We start from the raw sequence: 21448 nt of genomic DNA, 5'->3' as shown, positions 1-21448 counted from the left end.
GTGAATTGGGAAAACCATTTCTAAACAAATCAGGTCAAAAAAATTTGAAAGAAAAATCAATGTCAAAATGCAGCATGTGAACAAAAAACAACTAAAGGAAATTGAATTTTGGTTCAAACAAAAAACTAGGCCTAGATTGCTTTTTCGCTCCTGGTTTGGCGTGACCAAAATCAATACTCCAATTTGACTTCAAAAATCATGAAAATGTGTGAACATATCTTTAAAAAAGACAGCGCCCCAATACAATTCAAATTCTTTGAATTGTAACAAATTCTTTGAATTGTAACAAATTCTTTGAATTGTAACAAATTCTTTGAATTGTAACAAATTCTTTGAATTGTAACAAATTCTTTGAATTGTATAAAGCAGTCCAGCAAGAACTTGGCGTAAGAATTGGGACGCACGATTACAATAATTGCTTCAAACTTGATAATGGGGAAGATAAACGGTACTGGGGAAGGACGAGCCAGAATAGATCCCTCATAATTTATCATGAAACGATTATATTTAGATAGAAAAGTGTTTAATGGTGACCTGATTTCCAGCTGTTCTGGTCTGTTGTACAATATCAGGCATGACTGCATCTATGAGTGAGAGGTTATCAGTCAACTGCATATTGTCATTTATACTTCCATCCTCATTCGTGCTGATCTCTGCCTCCACATACTGCATCCCCTTCTGAATTATGCTGATCAGAGCGCCTATTTAAACATGATGATCACTCGTTTCTGAGTATTTGGCAAAACGTTGCTGCTAAAGATTGCAGTATCTTTGTTAATCGTGAGTGGAATTCCTTACAAGATGGAAGACAATTATTTTAAAAAAAGTATGAAAAAAGTTTCCAATAGAATTTCTGAGATAGTTCTCAGATATGTCACAATTCTTATGAGCATATATCACCTTGTCAAATAACAACTAAAAATTAGGACGCACCTGGTGGTACTTGACCACCATTAATGTTGGTTTCTGACATGTGTGACTCGATTCCAAACACAAATGCAGTGTGGTTGAAGCCGCTTTCCTGGAGATACCTACAAAATGTACACAATGACGATAGACATAAAACGCAAACTTCATCACTTCAGAACTAAAACTAGTTGTTAACAACGAAACGGCTAATCACCCAATGCTTCAAAATGATTCCAAAGCTCATGCAAAGGGGAGGATTTTTGGCCCAAAAATCGTAGAAAACGCCTCAATTACTGAAAACATAGTGACTTTATTTTGGATAATTGAACGTGAAATCAATTGTCATTCTATGATTGACAATATCAAGAGGCGAAAATAGCCACCAAAATGATACTGGCTGCTTACATCACTACTGGCTGTTTTTTTTATAATTCACGTTTTATGCAAATCTTAACACGGAGACAGCTTACCTGTATATAAGGTAGTTGATTTCATCACTTCCAATGCTCATCTTGATTTCAATGTTTGCATCAACTAATTAATGAATCAGTGTGGCTGTTAAAATAATTCGTGTTGCAGAGTTACAACAAACGCCGTTTCCTGTCAGTGTGAAAATACAGAATACATTAGAGATTAATCTGAAATAAAATAACATGTTACCTGAAAAAGGGCCAATTATCCTGCAAAAAATAGTGTGCTTTAACTACTAAATGATGGATCGATGAAGGGATTCGATTGAGACATTTCGAATTTGGTCAGAAACAGAATTAAATTAAAAATTAACAAATTATTAATCCCCCTTCATCTTTCTTACCGACCTATTGGCCAATACTTTATTTTTGACTTCTTGTAGTAACCTGCTGCCAATTGGGTTCAGCTGCTCGAAATTGGGAATGTGAGAGCAACTTAGGTCACGCAAAGCTCAGTCGAAGATGTAAAAGTCAGTCGGCAAGTCAAAAACGGTTACGCAACATTGATCGACGAAAAGACAGTTGATTAGAACACTAAACTCGGCAATCACATCCTCCGAAACTCTTCACAAAATCCCAAAACTAAAATGAAAAGAAAAGAAATAATATTTAGAACCTTAGAGACGCAATACCAAATCCCTCTAAAATGGGTGAAATCAATGGAAAAAAATTTAAAAGAGAAAGACTAAATATATAAATTCCACTCGCAGAAAATGAACTCTGAAGGTTAGAAATTGCAAAACATTGCCAATAGCGCCAAAAATCAGTAACAGACTGTAAACCTTTAACAAAATCTTTTAAACATCCAAAACTAAGTTGAAAACTTATCAAAAATCAGTACATTAACCAAATTTATCCAAAATACTAAATCATTTGGCCCTAGTCAACTAAATTGATCAAATAAAACATCTAAAAGAATAAATTTAAAACAAATAAACATAGCTGGCAGATTGTCAGAAAATAGCCTTCAGTCTCAAAAAGAAGATAGAAAATCTACCCAAAAGGAGAAATTTATCTTCTTTTTTATTAATTGCTCAGGTGTTATATTTTGATTACGAATTTGTACAATTTATTTCTGCTTCTATTAGCTGCTTTCAAATAAAATTGTGTGTGTGTGACTCTACTGACCTTACCTCTTCAATTAATGTAAATAATCAATGTCAAAAAAAGTCAGCAAAAAAGAAGATTCTCGGCTTTCATATCAGTAGAATCTAAATTTATTGCCTAACATGACCCACGAGCCAATCTTCAAACCCAAATAAAGCTTATTTGACGAATAACTAAAAAACGAAAATTGACAATTGTAAAAATGATTGGTAATTAGTCTTATTTTTTTTTGACAAATAAGACTTCAAAACCAACTCATTGATCGCAGGACCCACTAAATAATTACCTTTAATTTAGCAGAAAACTGGTTGGACATCCATTAGACAATAGGAGGCAAAAACCGACAATGTTTAAAGATTTGAAAAAATTAGCAAAAAATAAAAAAAAATCGGTAAAGTTCTTGACGCAAATGTCTTGAAAACCAAATTTGTGCTGCTAAGATCTACACAATAACCCGAAGGTGAGCCGTTAAAAAATTTGATTCACCCCATCTTGTTGAAGAACCCAAAAGATAAAATTCCAAAATCGAAATTTTTAAAATTGACTACTGTTCAATTGAAAAATACTAATCCATGCCTCGAGAACCAGACATGAAAAAATGTACATCGCAGAAGACCTCCAGGGAATTAGACCATTTCGTCGATTGAACATCCATTTAACATAAATTTGAGGTGCAAAAAGAAGAACTGCACAATTTTGGGAGCTGGTGCTAACTAGGAGTGAAACCACTTGTAAAAAGCAAAATACTAAAAAAGTGGTTACAACAACGTAACCTTTTTAGAATAATCCGTTGAAAAATTTTAGGGAAAAATAATTTCGTCAAGACCAAAAATACTGCTTAAACAATCAAACGAACAAAAAATAGAACTTCAAGAAATTTTTTCACCCCTCAACTTGTCCTTCTCTCTAAACAAGCCATATGATTAAGAACTGCTCTTTTACTCCACTCATTCAATCTGACAATAACAATAAAACAATTTTTTTGACGCGTTACCTTCTTTATCAATTTGACTACAGAAAAGTACAGCAAAAAAAAACGCTCATATACTTCTCTTCGAGTCCAAAACCAAATGTCACGATAAGTACACTTGGTTTCAGAAGTACACCAGCGGGGGCAACGGTGGGAGAGGGTCATTGACTGCACGGTGCCCTTACAGCCTGAACGATGTGCAGGGTTGTGGATTGGGGGGCTGATGTGGGGGGGGGGTTGATGCTGGTGGTGGTGGGCGGCTGATGTGGGGACGGGGGGATCAATTACTCAGAACCGCCCTTCACACCATAAGTATGTCTCCAAAACAGTTTTTGTGAATCTTATATTTGGAGACTAGTGAGCTGAAAGGCTCTAAGAGAACTTAATGCCCGCTGGGGATTATCTTTATCCCGTTTTTGAGGATGAAAAGTCAAATGGGTCAGACAAACAAGAAACTGCATAAAAAAGAGACCAACAGGACTAATATAATTGCTACGTTTGACATTAATTGATAACAATCAAGAAACTGGAAACAACAGTCGAAAAATTATCGGATTGTAAGCGGTCGAATAATTCAATACATTTTACAGAACGACAAGAAACACAAACGGGGCTTAAAATATCAAGTGAAATAATAGATAGTTTGGTCAATAGGAATTTTTAAGTGTTCATCTATCAGTCAAAGGTACTAGTTAAGCATTAGAAATCAAAATGTACCCAAGCTGCCATCAACCTTGATTGGTGGTCTGCTTCTGGGATGAAAAGCTCGTCATCCAAAAGGCAACCTTTTGGATGAACGTTTTGAATTATTAATCTTGCCTTAATACAAAAGCAAGATCACAAAAGCAAGACTCAATTTCCTTCAAATGATGCGACAAGATCAACGTATCGATTCTTGCTGGACCAAAGAAGGCACTATTTATTACGTCTGGAAAGAAAATCATATGATATATAAGATAAATGCGCTATACCAAGGTGCTATTGATTTACAGTACTCTTTGAATGATGTTAAAAGCTGCTTCGGCGAGGGGGCTGCTTTTTTACCACCACTAAATTAAAACTAAATGAATCCAAAGTAATTGAAAGCAGTTTTGATACTACGGTAAAGCATATGTCTGTCCTCCATGTGAATGTGCGCTCCTTAAAGAAAAACTATCAGGAATTGGAAGCACTTATAACAAGTCTTGAGTCTCCACCTGAAATTTTGTGTCTTACAGAGACATGGCTCTCCGACTCTGAAGAGCCTGAAAACTATCTTGTTTGTGGATATAAAAGATACTGCGTAAAAAACCGCGCTCACACTGGTGGCGGTGTTATGATCCAGATGCGGGACAATTTGACAATACTAAGAGAAATACCAACAAAATTTAATGAAGCATTGTTTTTAGAAGTTGAAATCAACAGCTATAAGTTCAAAGTACTCACAATTTATGTTGCTCCCAGAGTCAACAAACTTGAGTTTGTTGACACGTTAGATGTTTTCCTGGAATCTTTTAGTGAGTCTATTGATCCCATTGTAATTTGTGGCGATACAAATATTGACATCCTTAAGGAAAATAATCTAACAAAGAATTACAAAGGCTGTATTGCAAGTTATGGGTTTGTAATAAATGAAGCAATACCCACTAGAGTTGTTGACAACTCCTCAACGTGTCTTGATCATTTCATTTTCCAAAATATTAAACAACCTGAATTTTTCGTATTGGATCACAATAATTTTACAGATCATTATCCCATTCATCTTAAATGGTACTACGGATCGGTGAATCGTAAACTAACAAAAAAATATAGAGACACAAGTTTTTTGAAATGCAATATAAGAATTAAAGAATTTTCCCATCAATTCTGTACGGAAATACAATCCTTGTGGGAGTTAATAAACGGTGACATTGAATCATCCTATGAATTTTTTGAAAATACTTTCCTGAAAACCTTAAATAAAATTGCACCAATCAGGACTGGCAATGTTAATCGAATTAAGAAAATTCCTTGGTTATCAAACAGTATCAAAAATTTGAAAATAAAAAGAAACAAAGCACATCGGCAGTGGAAGTCATCCCAACTTGAAGCTGACTTAAATGCTTTTAAATATCTAAGGGCCAAATTAAATGCCCTGATTACTAAGACCAAGCGAAATTATTACAGAGATAAATTTAATCAAAGTATTGGAGACTCAAGACAAGTGTATAAATTATTAAACGATATAAGAGGTATCAATAATAAATCTGAAGTAGTTCCCAAGCTGAAAGACTCAAACGACACTGACCTAACAGCGAATGAAATTGTGTAAAAATTCAACATGCACTTTACGAATATTGGCTGTGAGATTCAAAAGAACGTTCAAAATAGTGAATTAAAAACATTTGCGTCTGAAAGTCAGTCCATGTTTTTATTTGAAGTCACAGAAAAAGAAATTTCTGATCTCATTAATTCGATTGATAACAAAAATAGCTCAGACGATAATTTCATAAGCAATGTAATAGTAAAGACGTTTAACCGTGAACTATCACCTCTCCTTGCTGCTCTTGTTAACCAATCCTTCAAACAGGGTAAATTTCCTTCCAATTTGTCGCGTGCAAAAGTTTTTCCGTTGTTTAAAAGCGGCTGTAAATCTGATATCAACAATTATCGACCTATATCGTTATTGAAAGTATTCAGTAAAGTTTTTGAGAAGGCAATGTATAGAAGAGTATACAACTATTTTGAAAAATTTGGATTATTTTATTGCAAACAGTATGGATTTAGAGCAAAGCACAGTACGATTAACGCGGTAGCTTGCATTACCGAAAAATTTAGATCTAACTATAAAAGAGAAGTAGTAACTTTCTTTCTTGATCTGAAAAAAGCCTTTGATACGGTAGACCATGAAATTCTGCTACGTAAATTAGAATGTTATGGAGTTAGAGGACCATGTTACAATTGGTTCAGGTCATATCTTAGTGATAGAAAACAACGGGTAGAAGCTTGTGGCATGTCATCAAGATGGCTTCCGATTAAATGTGGGGTTCCGCAGGGCTCAATTTTAGGTCCCTTATTGTTCCTAATATATATAAATGACCTTCCATATGTTTGTAAGAGCTCTGAAGTCTACTTGTTTGCAGATGATACGAATGTAACATCATTTGCCTGCCTCCGAAATGATATTGAAGAGGACCTAAGTAGAATAAGTCATTGGCTAAATGCTAATAAGTTAGCGCTAAACTTAGACAAAACAGTTCAAATGACTTTTGGTAAAAGTGCTTCCAATCCTAGTACAATGTTTGCGTTTAATAATATTGTTGTTAAAAATAATTCATCGTGTAAATATCTTGGTATTTTTATTGATACAAAGATCTGCTTTCAGACCCATATAACAAAACTTATCGGAAAGTTATCTAGGCATTGTGGCATTATATCGAAGCTTAGGCATTATACCCCAAGAAAACTACTTCTAAGATATTATCGTAGTAATATTAATCCTGTTTTACAGTATGGAGTACTAATTTACGGGTGCTGCAGCTACAGCTCACTTACACCTTTGTTCCTGCTTCAAAAGAAAATTCTCAAATTCATCTACTTCCGAAAACGAACCGACAGTAGTGAAGATATATTTGCTGATAATAAAATTCTCTCTGTGTATGAACTACATATTTATGAATTGTTAAAATTTGTCCTAAAATCTATCAACAATTTCCATTCAGATGAGTTTTTAAATAGTATGTTTAATTTTCATAATTTCTCTTCAACACGCTCTTCTTGTTTAAATTTACTTAAAGTGCCATCGTTCAAAACAAAAATTCAACGTTCATCTATTCAATATCGTTCAACTATTTTGTATAATAAATTAAGAAAGGTTGATATAATGCCTGACTTGATCGGTTGCTCGTATAAGGAAGTGAATGATTTTTATCATACATTCAAAACTACTTTCCTTGTTAGTAATTTTGAATTAGTACGGTATGTATTTAGTGTTTGAGCTGCGGGTAATTTTTTGTGACTTCTACTTACTCCTGACCTTGCTGCTTGTGCTCAATCAGATGGTCCATGACCGGTTGGCTTCACTAGTTGAATCCAGAGGCTCATTCCACCGTCAGTAGAGGCAAGGTCGCTAAGGGAGTAAGTAGGGGATCAATCGTAAGATCCCGCAGGCCTAGTATTTAAGTTCCGATTTTTTTAAGATTTTCAAATTTTAAAATTAAGCTTTAGACTGCATTAATGTATGTAGGATACCCGATTTTTTTCTGCTAACATGTAGCAACCCATGACCGACGACAGAAAGCAGAGTTTTTTTCTACAGTCTCAGTTCATTATGTGAAATCCTTGTTTACGTTTGTTTCGACTACAGTTTAACTTTTCATTCCAATTAATTCTAATGTGATGTTTTGTTTTTTCATCAATCCTGGGCAGGTCATTGTAGACCATCTGGTCTTGTTATCTGTCCTCTTCATGTTACAGTTTGTATAGTGCCAGTCAGTCCTTCTTATCTATCTAATTTTGTGTTAAATTTTGAAAATTGCTGGGCTAATTTAAATTTGTAATTTTCAATTATGCATGAAGAAATTAATTCTTTCTTTCTTAATATTTGGTTCCTGTAAATTAAATCTAGTTCTAAATGTAAGAACAATCGTCTAAAGTCGAGCGAATTGCTCTCAAACGAAAGGTGAGACATTAATTTATGCCTACTCAGCAGTTTCGTTGAATCGCTTCCCTAATCCAGATCGGATGGCTATCTTCGAATACCTTGCATAATTATGTTTATCTTCAACGGGCTATCTTTGATTAAGTACTACTATCTCGCCAGCTTTTTGAAAATCGTACTGGATTCTTTCCTTGGATCTATTGTTTAGGCGCATTCTTTTGCTTGAAAATTAACCTTCACAAATTCTCTTGTTTGAAATGTTATTTAATAATGGAACATTATTCAGAAAATTGAAAATCAGCAAAGTCAGCTAAAGTCGGAAAGAATGCTCTCGAACAACTAATGGGAGCTCGAATCTTTTGCAGCATGCTTTAGTCTGGGACGGTGGAGGGGAGTAACTAAATTCACTACCGGGGGGCTTCATATGACGTCATTGGAAGCCATTATATACCTCTATAACAACTAAATTAAAGTGAATTTAAAAATACACAAAATTCGGCGAACTTTCCTACCTAGTTACCTCTATAACAAATTCTCTTTAACAAAATTAAAGTGAATAAAAAATACATTAAATTCGGCGAACTTTACTACCTAATTCAGAAATATCAAAAACAAAAAAAACTATGTTAGACAATTTTTAGTAGGCGCGGGTGTGTGTGTGTGTGTGTGTGTGTGTGTGTGTGTGGGTGGGGGGGGGGGGGTCACGTAGGTAGTGCAGGAGCAGGGGTAGGTCGGCAAGGGAGAGGTAGGGGGTTTGAAAGGTAGCAAGGTGGACTGTAGGAGAGAATTACATTGGCTCCCAAAATTCTAAAAATAAGCTCTTGAACTTGAATATTACCAGCATTTCCTAATCACTATACATTAGAAAAAAGCTACTGCTAACGTCCAGGGCTCGAAAACAGACGACAAAGTTCAAAAACAGAGGAAAAAGGTCAAACAGAACGAAGACAAAATTCAAGTAATGGGCGAACCTGCTTCAGCTGAAAAACAGCCGGCAGAGGAGACGTGGGACGGGGGTCTGTAGTTTCGATAGGCAGGAGGGACTGTTACAGGCACAAGACTGCTAAAATGCCCTTTTGACATTGAGTATTATGAGCAGTTCCTAATTACTATGTAATAGTAACTAAGCGACTGATGAAGTCCAATGTTTGAAAAAAGAGGTCAATGCTTTCAAAGAAGTCAATGTTCGAAGAGTCAAAAGTTTATAAACTTGCCTGGGCTACAAAAACTCGAAGAATACCAATATTCCTGTCCTATTCGTAAAACCTGTGTAACACCAATAGCCCTTTTAGAGCCCTCTATTTTCCTATTAAATATAAGAGGTGCCATTTCTCAATTATGCTAAATACCAAAAAGCAGTGTTGTGATTTTTTCAACACCTTGAATTAATTTTCATAAACATAGCCGGCAGATTGCCGGTATAGCTGCGAAAGAATAGACTTGAGTACCATATAATAGAGATAGAAACAGATACAGATAATGTTGAAACAGGTATCGACGCCGTTCAAAAAACTATGGGAAAAACATTCAGCAATACACTAAAAAGGCTTAAAATTCATTGCACAGAAGCCCTTTCAGTAGGGTCCTTTCTTCTGACCTTAATTTAATTCAAATTAGACTCAAGTTTTAAAGAACAAAAGTCATTTTATTGAAATCTTTTGCTAGAGAGAGAGAAAAATGACGTCACGCGCGCAAAAGCCGTTAGTGAGAGGAAGAAGTCATTCAGAAAATTTGACATTTTCAGTTTTGCTGTGTGAACAAATGTAAAACGAAAAAGAGCGTAGACGACTAAACAGGAAACATAAAACAAAGCAGGAAAAATCCAGACGTACAATTCACAGAATTTTCATTGACCAAAAACTAGACCTAGAACGTACCATGAGTGAATTGGGAAAATCATTTCTAAAAAAATCAGATAAAAAAACAGAAAACCAATGTCAAAATGCCGCTAGCGAGAACAAAAAAACCACTAGCGAAAAATGTAAATTTGATTCTAACAAAAAACTAGGCCTAGAATGAACTATGCATGGATTGGAAAAACCATTTAGAAAAAAATCCAATCCAAAGATTGAAGAAACGGTAAAAACCAAAGTGAAATTGCCGCATGTGAACAAAAAACCACTAGCGAGAAAGCGAATTTTTGTTCAAACACCGTTTTCTCGATCTACTTTAAAACTAGAGCGAAAAATTCACGCCGCAGAACCACTCGCTTTTTCGCTCCACTTTCTGTTTCGGCGTGACCAAAAATCACTACTCCAATTTGACTTCAAAAATCATGAAAATGTGTGAACAGAAAAGACAGCGCCCCAATACACTTCAAATTCTTTGAATTGTAAAAACCAAGGACATCGCAGTATAGCTCCACTCAGCTTTCAGCTTCGCAGCTATAATTGGTAAAATTACTCAAACGGTCTCGATTTTGTATAAACTAGTTCAAATTTCGTAAACATTTTAAACAGTTGCAAGAAAGGGTTATGTTGAACAATCTTGCGATGTCGAATAAGGTCCCGAAATGCACGACTCTTTTCATTCCTCTTTACAACAGAAACGCAAAACAGAGAAATGTTATTTGGATAGATTTTCTAATTCATTAAGTCTAAATACAAAATTATTGCATTTGCCGATTACAGCTTTAACCATAATCTCAAAACCACATTTAGGTTAAGCTCAAATTTTTAACCCTTAATTTAGTAAAGAGTTGTAAAAACATAATCAGAACAACTTCAGTTCGGTGCGTTTACGTACATCGGCACAATAGTACTGAGGCTATCTTGGTCATTGTTATACGGTAACTATAGTCAATATCATAACACCGCAGACACTATCGAACATAAAACTTCAAGTTGTCAAATAACAAAATAAAAACAAAGAACGTCATATACAAATGTATATTTTCATATCTTATTTAATCATATCTGTGATTAGAAAAACGATTTGATAATTCTTGACAGCATAGGCATGAACAAAGGATATTTCACATTTCGAGAATCAAACATGCGTCCAAAATTAAACAAATTAATCCTCTCTTGATCCAACTTCAATTGCAACTGTTCATTTTTTGTTCTGATCAGAAATTGTAATTCCAAATCTCGGAACTGAGATCGCATTCCAAAGTTAGCGGATCCAATCAAAGTAGACGTGCAACGAAATGTGTTCTGATTCTGATTATTGGCTTCTTGCGGCATTGGTGAGAAAATCCACATTCCTTTGGCATGGTATGTCCACTTTTGACGGTAGTACTCGTAGATGGAGAAATCACCTATAACGCAACGCAACTTCACACAGAAACTTTGTCTGACTGTAGGTTAAACTTTGTACTTGGTAAAGTTTCTCATATTATTTGATTTTTACTAGGAACAATTTAAAAGTTGATACCATTATTATGAATCCATTATAATTGCTTTTAGACCTAAGGATAAACTTTACTTGACTTAAGGGTTAACTTTTTTATCCTTGTTAAATTTTCTCATATTATTTGATTATTACTAGGAACAGTTTAAGAGCTGAGACTATTATTAAGAATCCATTATAATTGTTCCGACCCCAATTGTGGGGGGGGAGGAACTATATACTCAAATGGGTTTTTTTGTTCAGTCAATTTTGGCCGATCGATATATTCATCGCAGAGAAATGTGAATGGTACCATTAAAAAGCTGGTCCAGCGTAGAATTCAAAATTAAAAAGATTTTTTTTATTTTCTTTTTTTTTTGAGGAGTTATCGAGGATTGAAGTTTTGTGTGAACACGCGATATTTGTTCACTTTTAGTGTGCTTTTTATTCAAATTAGGATATTTTCTATAAAAATAGTATTTCAAACTTAAATTTCTTGCCAAAAAATGAACCAATTTCGTGTTCCTAATAGATTGAAGGCGATAAAAAAGACTAGTTACGGTCTCGTAGGGAGCATCATTATCAAGAAAAATCGAAATCTATTTGAGAGCTCTTTTTTTTATAAAACTTTTCTACTTTTCTTTGCTTTTTAAGTCAACTAGAGACAAGTAACTTTTCATATCGAGGTTCCGATAATTACAAACCTCTTTTACAGTCAGATGAAGCCCAATGAACAAAAAAAATCGTTTTCAAGGAATTGCACATTTTTTTTGTTCAAAATTCGACTCTGAGTTTTCGTAATGTTAAATAAAATTTTGAATTTCTTTTTAAGGTTTTACAAATTTTTTTGGAGCCTTATGGCATAGACTCATTGACTAACAGTGCAATATGTTCCGTAATGAGATTTAAGTGAGCATATCTAGTGCTTTGGGTGGACAGCTAACTGTACAGACTTTAAAAATAAATTTTTGAAAATTTTTTTGAACATTAACCAATCATAAACTTATTATCGTGAACTATAGGGTGCTGATGACAGCACCCTCTTCCGTCCTACAAAAATCAAATTTGATCTATTTGGCGGATTTATCTTCTAGTAACTTTAGTTTTAACTTTTAGTAATATGACATCAAGAACACAAGATTTCAAAAATTTTAATTTTTTTTTTTGGATATTTCCGTATTATTGGTTACTTTAGAAATCTTATCAACTTAACCTAAAAATGACAGCTCCTGTTGGCTTAAAAGAGACGCTCAGTGGATCAAAGATAAATTTTTCAGCGAAAAGCTTATGGTTTCAAATGGCTTCGACCTTTTCTTCTCGCACTTCTCTACTGAGTTTTTGGTTTTTGCCTGATTTTGTTGTTGTTTTCATAGTCATAAGACTTGCTGTGATGTCTTTTTGATCACCTATGCATGACAAACATCCCCATGCTCCCATTGAAGCATAATTGAGCAGATTTATTGACTTCCGTTGAAATGTTTTGAATTTAATGGCTGTTAAGAATTTGAAAATAATTTGCGGAAAATTTTTTTTGAACAAGAAACAATCTTAACATTTTCGTGAACTGTTAGTAGTCTCAGTATTGACAGAACCCACTTGCTTTTTACTGAAACTAAAATAAATTTCGTTGGCGGTTTTATCTTCTAACTATTGATTATATGACTTCAAAAACACAAGAATTCAAAATTAAAAAAAAATTGGACATTTTCGTATTATTGGATACTTTTGAACTCTTATCACATTATCCAAATATTATACACAATATCCAAATTTTAATCTTATCCCATTGACTTGTAAAAGACATTCAGCCGATCACAGATAAAGTTTTCAGAGAAAAGCTAATGGTTTAAATGGCTTCGACATTTTCTTCTCGCACTTTTCTACGAATTTTGGTTTTCGCCTGTTTTTGTTGTTGTTTTTATAGTCTTAAGACTGATTGTGATCTCTTAATAATTATCTATGCATGACAAATTTGTTTTTGCCATCATGTTATTTCTGAGCGTAGTTATTGACCTCCGTTAAAATCTTTTGTGTTTAATGGCTGTTAAGACTTTAAAAAAAGTTTTTCGAAAATTTTTTTGAACATTAACCGATACTAAACTTTTTTCGTGGACTGTTAGTCAGTCTTAGTACTTACAGGATCCTTTATTATTTCTAGTGGAGCCAAATTTAACCTGGTTAGCGTTTTCGTTTTCTACCAAATAGTTTTAGAACTTCAATGCCACGAGTTTCCATATTTTACAAAAAAATTCGGGTAATTTTTCTTATTTTTCGATCCTTTTGAAATCTTATCACATTATCCTATTATTGATAGTTCCCATTGGTTACTGGAAGACGTTCAACGGATCATAGATAAAGTTTTCAGAGAAGAGCTTATGATTTAAATGACTTCGACACTTTCCTCTGGCACTCTTACTGAATTTTGGTTTTTGCCTGTTTTTGTAGTTGTTTTCATATTCTTAAGACTTATCGTGATCTCTTATTGATTATCTATGCTTGACAAACATTTTTTTCCTGCCATCGCGTTATCTTGTCTCGGATTCTCTATAAGGTTAGATCTCATTGGCGCTGTAATAAGGCATGGCATTATGTAATTCGATTAGTAGATAGGTTGTGTAACGATTGTTTTAAACTCAAACATCTATTTTTTTATTTCTTCATTTGGTTGACAATTAAGTCAAAAATTTAGATGAGCTCGGGTCGGAACATCATGTGCAAACGCACATTAACCAGCCGCCTTGTTGCTTTTAGACCTAAGGATAAACTTTATTTGACTTAAGGATAAATTTTTTATCTTTGGTAAATTTTCTCATATCATTTGATTATTACTAGGAGCAATTTAAGAGTTGAGACCATTATCAAGAATATATTATGATTGCCTATAGACCCGCCACTAACGGCCTTCGCATTAAGAGTTGGAAATAACGAATCGAATTAATTTTCAAAACCAATCTCAATTAAACAAATGTACAATTATAAACCAAGAGATAACAGAAAGCCTGCCGTGATTCTTTGCGTGGCAGAGAATGTTCCGACCTGCATTATTGGTTATTGAAACCATACTGTTCATCATTCATTGCACTGTGAAGACCTTTGCATGTCCATGTTTTCCATAAATTAATGAAAAGTTTAATTGGTGTGTCTGTCTAATCATCACAGAAACCATGCCAACTGTTCAGCAAAATTTGCTTGAGTAGGTAATTCTCAGAATTTGGGTTAAAATAATGCTTGATTCACAAATTTGAAGCATGTAACAACTGGATGTTTTTAATTTACACGTTTCAGATTTTTAAAAAATCCGTAGTAACAACAAAGATCACAAGTATAAATGTGAAAGAAACGCGATGTTTAATTTCCGCAGATTATTGATATGATCTCAAAAGCTAAACAAAATTATCAAAAAATACAAAGAAAATTGACTTAAACTAAAAAACTTCATACTATACCAACGCATCTTGAACAGCAGCAAACCCAATCAAATTGAAAAAGCACCGCATCTAAAATTTTGATTGTCTTTTACGGTTACGTGACATTATACCCAATGCCACTATACCCGATGCCATTATACCCAATATACTTTAATATTTTCGATCGCTAATCCGACTATAAATTAGCCGCCGCTATTAAATGTATGTTTTAACATACTCAAGCGGATAATCTAATCCCATGTTCGGTTGTGATAGTTTCATATCTCATATCAAGTCCCACGGGCCGCTGAGGCATGGCCACGGCCATTAAGTACGTTAAAACATACTTGTAATAGCGACTGCTAATTGGTAGTCGGATTAATGAACAAAAATATCAAGATGCATTGGGTATAATGCCATTGGGTATATTGTCCTGACACCGTCTTTTACGCAAGCAGTTACACGCACGGTAGTTCAAGTAAAATAATAATTTTTTTTCAAATGCAGTAGCATGACTGCACACAATCGTGCCATTCTGTTATGTTAATTGATTGCCGGATTCCGTCTTTGTTGTGACAATTGGTGGTAAGATGGTTCACTCGTCATCATTTTACTCGTCAAGGTTCACTCGCCATAACATTTACCGAAATATCAGTTGTTCTTAGCTTAATTGCACTACGCTTTCAAAGATTTCAAAAGGTTTCAATTGCAACCAAATGCAAACATTTACTGTTTCCTGGAAGTAAACGGACTTGAACTTAAAAAAAGTGAACTCAAAAAAGGACAAAAATTGCAACCTGAACAAGTTTTTAAAACGTTTTGAAAAAGTCTTCAAGACGCTACACTGTTAACAAGAATTTTTAAATTGTACGGACATTCAGTACATCAGAAAAAGTAATTAAAGTATCAGAAAGTAATTATTCAGAAATTAGAAAAATAATTGAGTAATCGAGCGTCAATTACTCAAATATTAAAAAAAAACTAGCAAAAATTAAACCTTACTTTTAAAAACGTTTTTAAAATTAACAGATGCTTCTAACGAAATTATTTCTTTTTCAAAAAATTGGCCAATTTCGATGCAATCAACTTCATTGTAGAAAATTCGTAAACAGTATCGGAGGACATGTTACTAGCAAGCGTTTAAATAAAGAAAGCACTGGGTGGATGTAACTCAAAAGACTGGCACACATAGAAATCAGATGGAAACAAACAGTTTTTCCTCAAAAAATTCTAAAATTATATATTAAGTTTGTCCAACTCAAAGTAATAAATTAAAATTTTCAGTAAGATCTTTAGTAGAGCTCAGCCCCAGAACAATACAAAACGACTGTCTAAAAATGGACCGATCATTAAGCGAAATAACCAATGTCAAGAAAAAGGTCCCAGAAAACAATTATCTAAAAAAATTGAAATGTTTATTGAATCAAATGCCTACCAATCAATTTAAGGCAAAATCTGTTCTTTTCTACCTATTTCTGCTTTCATGTAAAAACCCGAGCTTTCTTGTTTTAAAATATCTTTGCATTCTTTTCCCGGAACACACCGCGAGAGCAGACAGCCGTCAAATACTATTCAAAATCTCTAATGGTGACAACTTGCAATAGTTTTATTAGCTTGCCGAGGTTATTGCCAGGAAAATGACAAGAAAGTAATTGAAGTATTAGGGACCACTGAAATACTGAGAACGATTAATATAATCAGTGAAAGTACCAATAACTTATTACAATTTGACTGAAAATGATTCCTTCTCGAAAATATCAGATTCCAAGGCAAACTAAATTCACGTTAAACAAAAACAATAATTCAAGAAGATAAAACTTAAGAATCTGTTTAACATATTGCTGCTGCTATTAGCTGCCCTTAAATACCCTTAGTTAGAGTGCCACACTCTCATTTGACCTTATCTCTTTGAAATAAAGAAAATAAAAGTGCATTTCAGCGAGGAAGTAATTTTTGAGAGTGAGGTAAGTCACATGACGCTAAAAATTTAATCACGCGAATGAACAAAAAGCACTCTCTTAAGAGTTAAAAAAAAAATGACGTCACGCACGCAATTCAGTCGAATTGCATGAACGAATGAACAAAAAGCAGATTTGAAGTGGTGATTACGACGTCATATGGTCGTAACAAAAACGCTGTTGACGAAATAAAAAACATAGCAGGACAAGTCCTGAAACAATTCAAAGAATTTTCCTTGACTAAACAAAAAAGGAGACAAGAATGGTCTCTGAATTGATTGATAAAACAATTAAAAACCCGATCAAAAAATTGAAAACAGTAAAAATCAAATTGCTGCATGAGAACAAAAACCCACAAGGGAGAAAGAATTTCAGTTCAAAACCTATTTCTCACTTTGCTTTTTCGCTCCACTTCTTGTTTCGGCATGACCAAAATCATCACTACAATTTGATTTCAAAAATCATAAAAATGTGTGAACCGGTCTTGAAAAAATATAGCCAAAAGACTCCGGAATCGACTCGAAGTAGACTTTATCGTCTGCCCTAGCCAACCACTAAATAGACTAGCAAAACTACTTACTTCAATATACCACTCAATTTGAGAAAAAAGACAAGAAACAAATTAGAAACAGAAAATTTTGAAAAAAACATTCTTGACAATTTTTAACAAGATGCAATTCTAAAAGATGCACATGATGGAAAAAATACCCGCAGATTGCTGAAAATTAGCCACCAATGAATAACAAAGCCGATTGGCATTAAAAATGAAGGAAATTCTTTTTTGTACAAAATGATGAAGTCTGAACTATGTTGATGTCCTTCTGTAGTGAGACATACTCCAGTTCCCTGGTGAGGTGACCCAGAGGTTAGTAACAATACCAATAAGCATTAGAGATTTTAACTAAAATTTGTAATAAAGCTCAAGTAGCGGGCATCTAAATCTAAGTTCTTTGGTTTTATCCCGTTTTTTCCTTTCGATTTGGTTTTTCAATACTGATTCTGTTGATTCTAGATTGTTTTTCCGAGCACCTGTTTCTTAAAAGCACTATGGACCAGAATGAGCGAAGAATGAAAACAGCCTAGAAAAAGATTCCAGGCATAATGTAGAACAAGCTGTGAACTAAGGTAGAGCAAAACACATTTCTATTCGACGAAATAAAAATTATGGCCACTATATTCGCGGGCTGAGAATATGAGGGATATTATAAACATAACAAGCAACAAATCTCGAAAAACCAGAAACCCAAGCAAAAAAGAAAAACTGAAGGACAAAAGAAACTTGTTAAGTTTTTCAATAATATTTCCTAAAACTTGCAGAGTCTCAACGCATCTTTTCAACGCAATTTAATAAACACTTTCTGCGTATTCGTCCAGAAACCACACAACACCCAAACACACTGAGCAGCACTTTAAACCTGAGAAAAAAAGCAAAAAAATACAAAAAACTACAGACTTAAAAGTTTTATTTTAAAATAACATGAACTATCCAACCTTTCATTGCGTTCACTTAGAAACAATAACCCTAAAATCAACCGAAATAACCCTACAACCAACTGAAACCTACTATTGCAGATGCAAGAGTATTCTGAAAGGCAAAAAATAGTAATTGGTGAAAACAATTTTAAAAAAACTATGGGAAAGAATTGTTAAAATTGAGTGTTTTCAACTGAAACAAACTTCAAGATATAGCAACAAAAATAAAAGAACGTGAAAACCACATGAATACTAATTTCAAGTAAAACAACTATCCGGGACACAAAAAAGCGTGAAAAATAGTACAAAAACTGCTAAAAAGCGTCCAAAAAGTCGAAATCATAATAGCTCAAGATTGCATCTAAATTTATGATTGTATGATTGACATGGTCAAAAAATCTCAAACAAACAATTACTTGTTAACATGATTTAGAACAACTAGTTTAAGCAAAAAATAAAGATAAAAATTAAAAAAAAAACTTCTTCGAAAAATTTCGCTTGCGCAGCAAAACCTTTCATGCCTACTTTCTTGCAGCATGAAATGAAAATCTTTCTCCCCTCCCTCTTTTTCTCTTCTCTTCTCTTCAATTCAATCAGCCGTCTGATCGAAACAATCGATTTTCACGTGCAGCATCGGCTTTTACATCCTGTTTTAAATACACTCCAATAAATTATCGATAAAAAAGACGCTCAACCAAAACTCCTCTCCGAGTCGCGAAAAAAGACAACACCTCAAAACAAGTCAAAATCTTTGAATTGTAAAAACTAAGAGAACATCGAAGAGAAGGCAAAAAACAAGAGAAGTCAATATGAAGCCAAAAAACAATATGTAGCCAGCCACTTATTTTCTGAAGCATCACAACGAAGTGAAACCTTTCTTTATTTTGAAAAACATATCGTAACTGTTGCAGTAGAGTGTAGAGCCCAGGACCAAAGTAAACAAAAGCAACTCCATAATATTGAAATAAAAACTTCAAAATACTTTTTCTAATATTTTTCATAATATTAACTATCTGTCGCCCTTAATACCATAAATTATGTCTCCAAAACAGTTTCGGCGAAAAGCATACTTAGAGTCGAGTAAGCCGAAAGGCTGTAAGAGAGCTTAATGCCCTCCGTGCGTTACCTGATTATTCCTACTTTGGTTTGGGGGAAAAACTAAAATCACTAAGGGGCTTCAGATGACGTCATTAGACGTTATTGTATACCACTACAACCACTAAAAAAATTAAAAGTAAAAATAAAACTCCAATTTCGTTGCACTTTTCATTTGATTCTTAGTACTGAATTTCCACCACTTGAATTCAGCAGCTGACACTTGTAAATGAGAGAGATTCAAAACGGTCAAGCGAAAATTTTGCATAAAAAAGACCAACACGTTCACAGTAATTGCTTCAAACTTGGTTCGTGAGCAACTACTAATTGTCACATAATTCGTTTGACAGGAATCAAAAAGAGGGTCTGACATAACCTCCTCCCATTTTTTTCAAACCTCTTTGGAACAACCAGCTAAATGTTCAAGGACAAAGAACCAAAAATTTTATCCGCTTCTGAAAAACCGTACGAAAAATCAAATCAACCAGATGCACAATCACTCAAAAGACCAACACGGCCCAAATAATTTCTACAAACTTTGAGAGTGAGTAAAAACTTACATTTTTTCGATTTCCGCTCCTCGAGCCTTTGCACAAACTTATGCAGCACACACTCGTACATATCGGGTACATATCCGGCAGGCCCCTTGGCGGTTTTAAACCCATTGCACTCTCTGGAACACGCCAAAATATCCACACTTTTAGCTTTGCATGCCAACATTGCATAGGCAAGACTATTGGAGAGGTTGAAATATCCGGAAGCAAGGTAAAGTTTCTCTGAGGGCAGAATAGATTGCATAAAAGGTTCAATGCTTCGAGAGTAAGTGTCCATCTTCTGCTCAGGAGCTTGCAGAAAAGCCTCAATTGTTGTGTCAGAACTGAACTCAAGTTCGTCAGTTTTTTGGTTCTAGAAACAGTAAAGAAAATCATAAACACAAAAAGAAAGTGACTAAAAGCTTAGAAAAATAGCTCGAGAACGCATTGAAAAAAAAACAGGAAATTGCTAACTAAGAAGCATAGCTTCAAAAACGCTGACTTCAATGATTGATTGACATCGCATAGCAACCCAACCATTCTAGTCTTGACGCCCTGGTTAAAGCATCTCTTACAATGTGTTCAAATGTATTCAAATTTTTCTCAATTATTAGATTCCAACGAGCCAAAGTGGTCAGGAGAAAAAATACCATATGATCCAAAGAATGAAAAAAATCTTGGTTAAATGAGTAGAAAAATTACCTACTTTTCTATTGAACTCTGTTCCGTCCATATATTTCCTGAGGATGACTGAGCTCTGCCTTCTGAACCGTCTTGGCTGTTTCCATGGCAACGCAATCGTGGATTTCATCGATGTTGACCGATCTTGATTCAAACGAAAAGAGAACTGCTGAATAGTTCTGATCAACTCATGCATAAAGTCGCATAGTTTTCGATCTCGAATAACAACATAGCGATCTTGACGGTTGTTAAAATACTCTTCACTCAAATTAGCACCCGATAGAATGCAAACATCGTCAAAAATATATGACTTGATATGCAGGACACCAAATATTTCGTTCCAGCGATTCGGTGCTAAAGATTTCTTATGTCTGTTGAGGTAAGACGAATGATATAAATAACAATTTGCATCATTTAAGTTGATATAATTTGCAAACATTTCCGTAGTTTCTTTCAACCTCATCGATCGGTTGTAATCGAAAAGTAGGTCAACTATCAACGAACTGTTTTCTTTTTGTTTCTGACCAATCATTCTGGGAATCATTTCGCTTTTCGGTTCCGTGCCAAGGTACAGAGAGGACAAAGCAATCCGATTCCTCGCGGATTCTATATTTGATAAAATTGCATTGTAATACTCGCCCGGTGATTGTATTACCTCGACGTTGTTGGCATCGATTTCGAAGACATAATCGCCAAACTTCATAACTTTTAGAGACAAAATTGTAACAAATATTTGCAGTCAAGCTTATTTTACCCTTGGCTCTTGGTAAACTTTTTCTATATTACAGCCAAAATACACTGAGCTGCGGTACACAAGTAGTTACACGGCTTTTGTGTTTCGGTAACATTCAATCTTAAAAATTAACCGTTTTTACATTTCTTTGTAATTTGCTTGAC

General features: G+C 34.3%; 2 protein-coding genes across 2 annotated transcripts in view; both read right to left on the bottom strand.

Annotated features, from left to right (window-relative positions):
- Positions 1–21448, bottom strand: part of LOC142337812 (F-box-like/WD repeat-containing protein TBL1XR1) — an 86952-nt gene that overhangs the window by 50633 nt on the left and 14871 nt on the right. Inside the window, exons 2-4 of the mRNA XM_075387342.1 lie at positions 1380–1549; positions 934–1031; positions 535–701 (exon numbers count right to left, since the gene is read on the bottom strand). Coding sequence (XP_075243457.1) covers positions 535–701; positions 934–1031; positions 1380–1420 — 306 coding nt within the window. The 5' untranslated portion in view covers positions 1421–1549. The remainder of the gene's footprint in view (positions 1–534; positions 702–933; positions 1032–1379; positions 1550–21448) is intronic.
- On the bottom strand, positions 10640–21361 carry LOC142337813 (putative CDP-diacylglycerol--glycerol-3-phosphate 3-phosphatidyltransferase). The gene is made up of 3 exons (XM_075387343.1): positions 20577–21361; positions 19898–20243; positions 10640–11333 (listed from the first exon to the last, which is right to left on the bottom strand). The coding sequence occupies exons 1-3, from the start codon at positions 21252–21254 to the stop codon at positions 10996–10998; spliced, it is 1362 nt and encodes a 453-aa protein (XP_075243458.1). The 5' UTR covers positions 21255–21361; the 3' UTR covers positions 10640–10995.

The sequence above is a fragment of the Convolutriloba macropyga genome, chromosome 4 (genome assembly GCF_964194025.1).
Source record: "Convolutriloba macropyga chromosome 4, txConMacr16.3, whole genome shotgun sequence".
NCBI classification, from domain to species: domain Eukaryota; kingdom Metazoa; phylum Xenacoelomorpha; order Acoela; family Convolutidae; genus Convolutriloba; species Convolutriloba macropyga.
Note: the sequence above shows the minus strand (reverse complement) of the source record. Positions and strands in the feature narration are given on the sequence as shown.

Coding starts and splice junctions, on each gene's coding strand:
- LOC142337813 (XM_075387343.1), bottom strand. CDS start 21,254: ATGAAGTTTGGCGATTATGTCTTCGAAATCGATGCCAACAACGTCGAG. Junction 20,244..20,576: donor GAACAGAGTTCAATAGAAAA/GTAGGTAATTTT, acceptor TACTGTTTCTAG/AACCAAAAAACTGACGAACT. Junction 11,334..19,897: donor GGAGCGGAAATCGAAAAAAT/GTAAGTTTTTAC, acceptor GTTGCGTTATAG/GTGATTTCTCCATCTACGAG.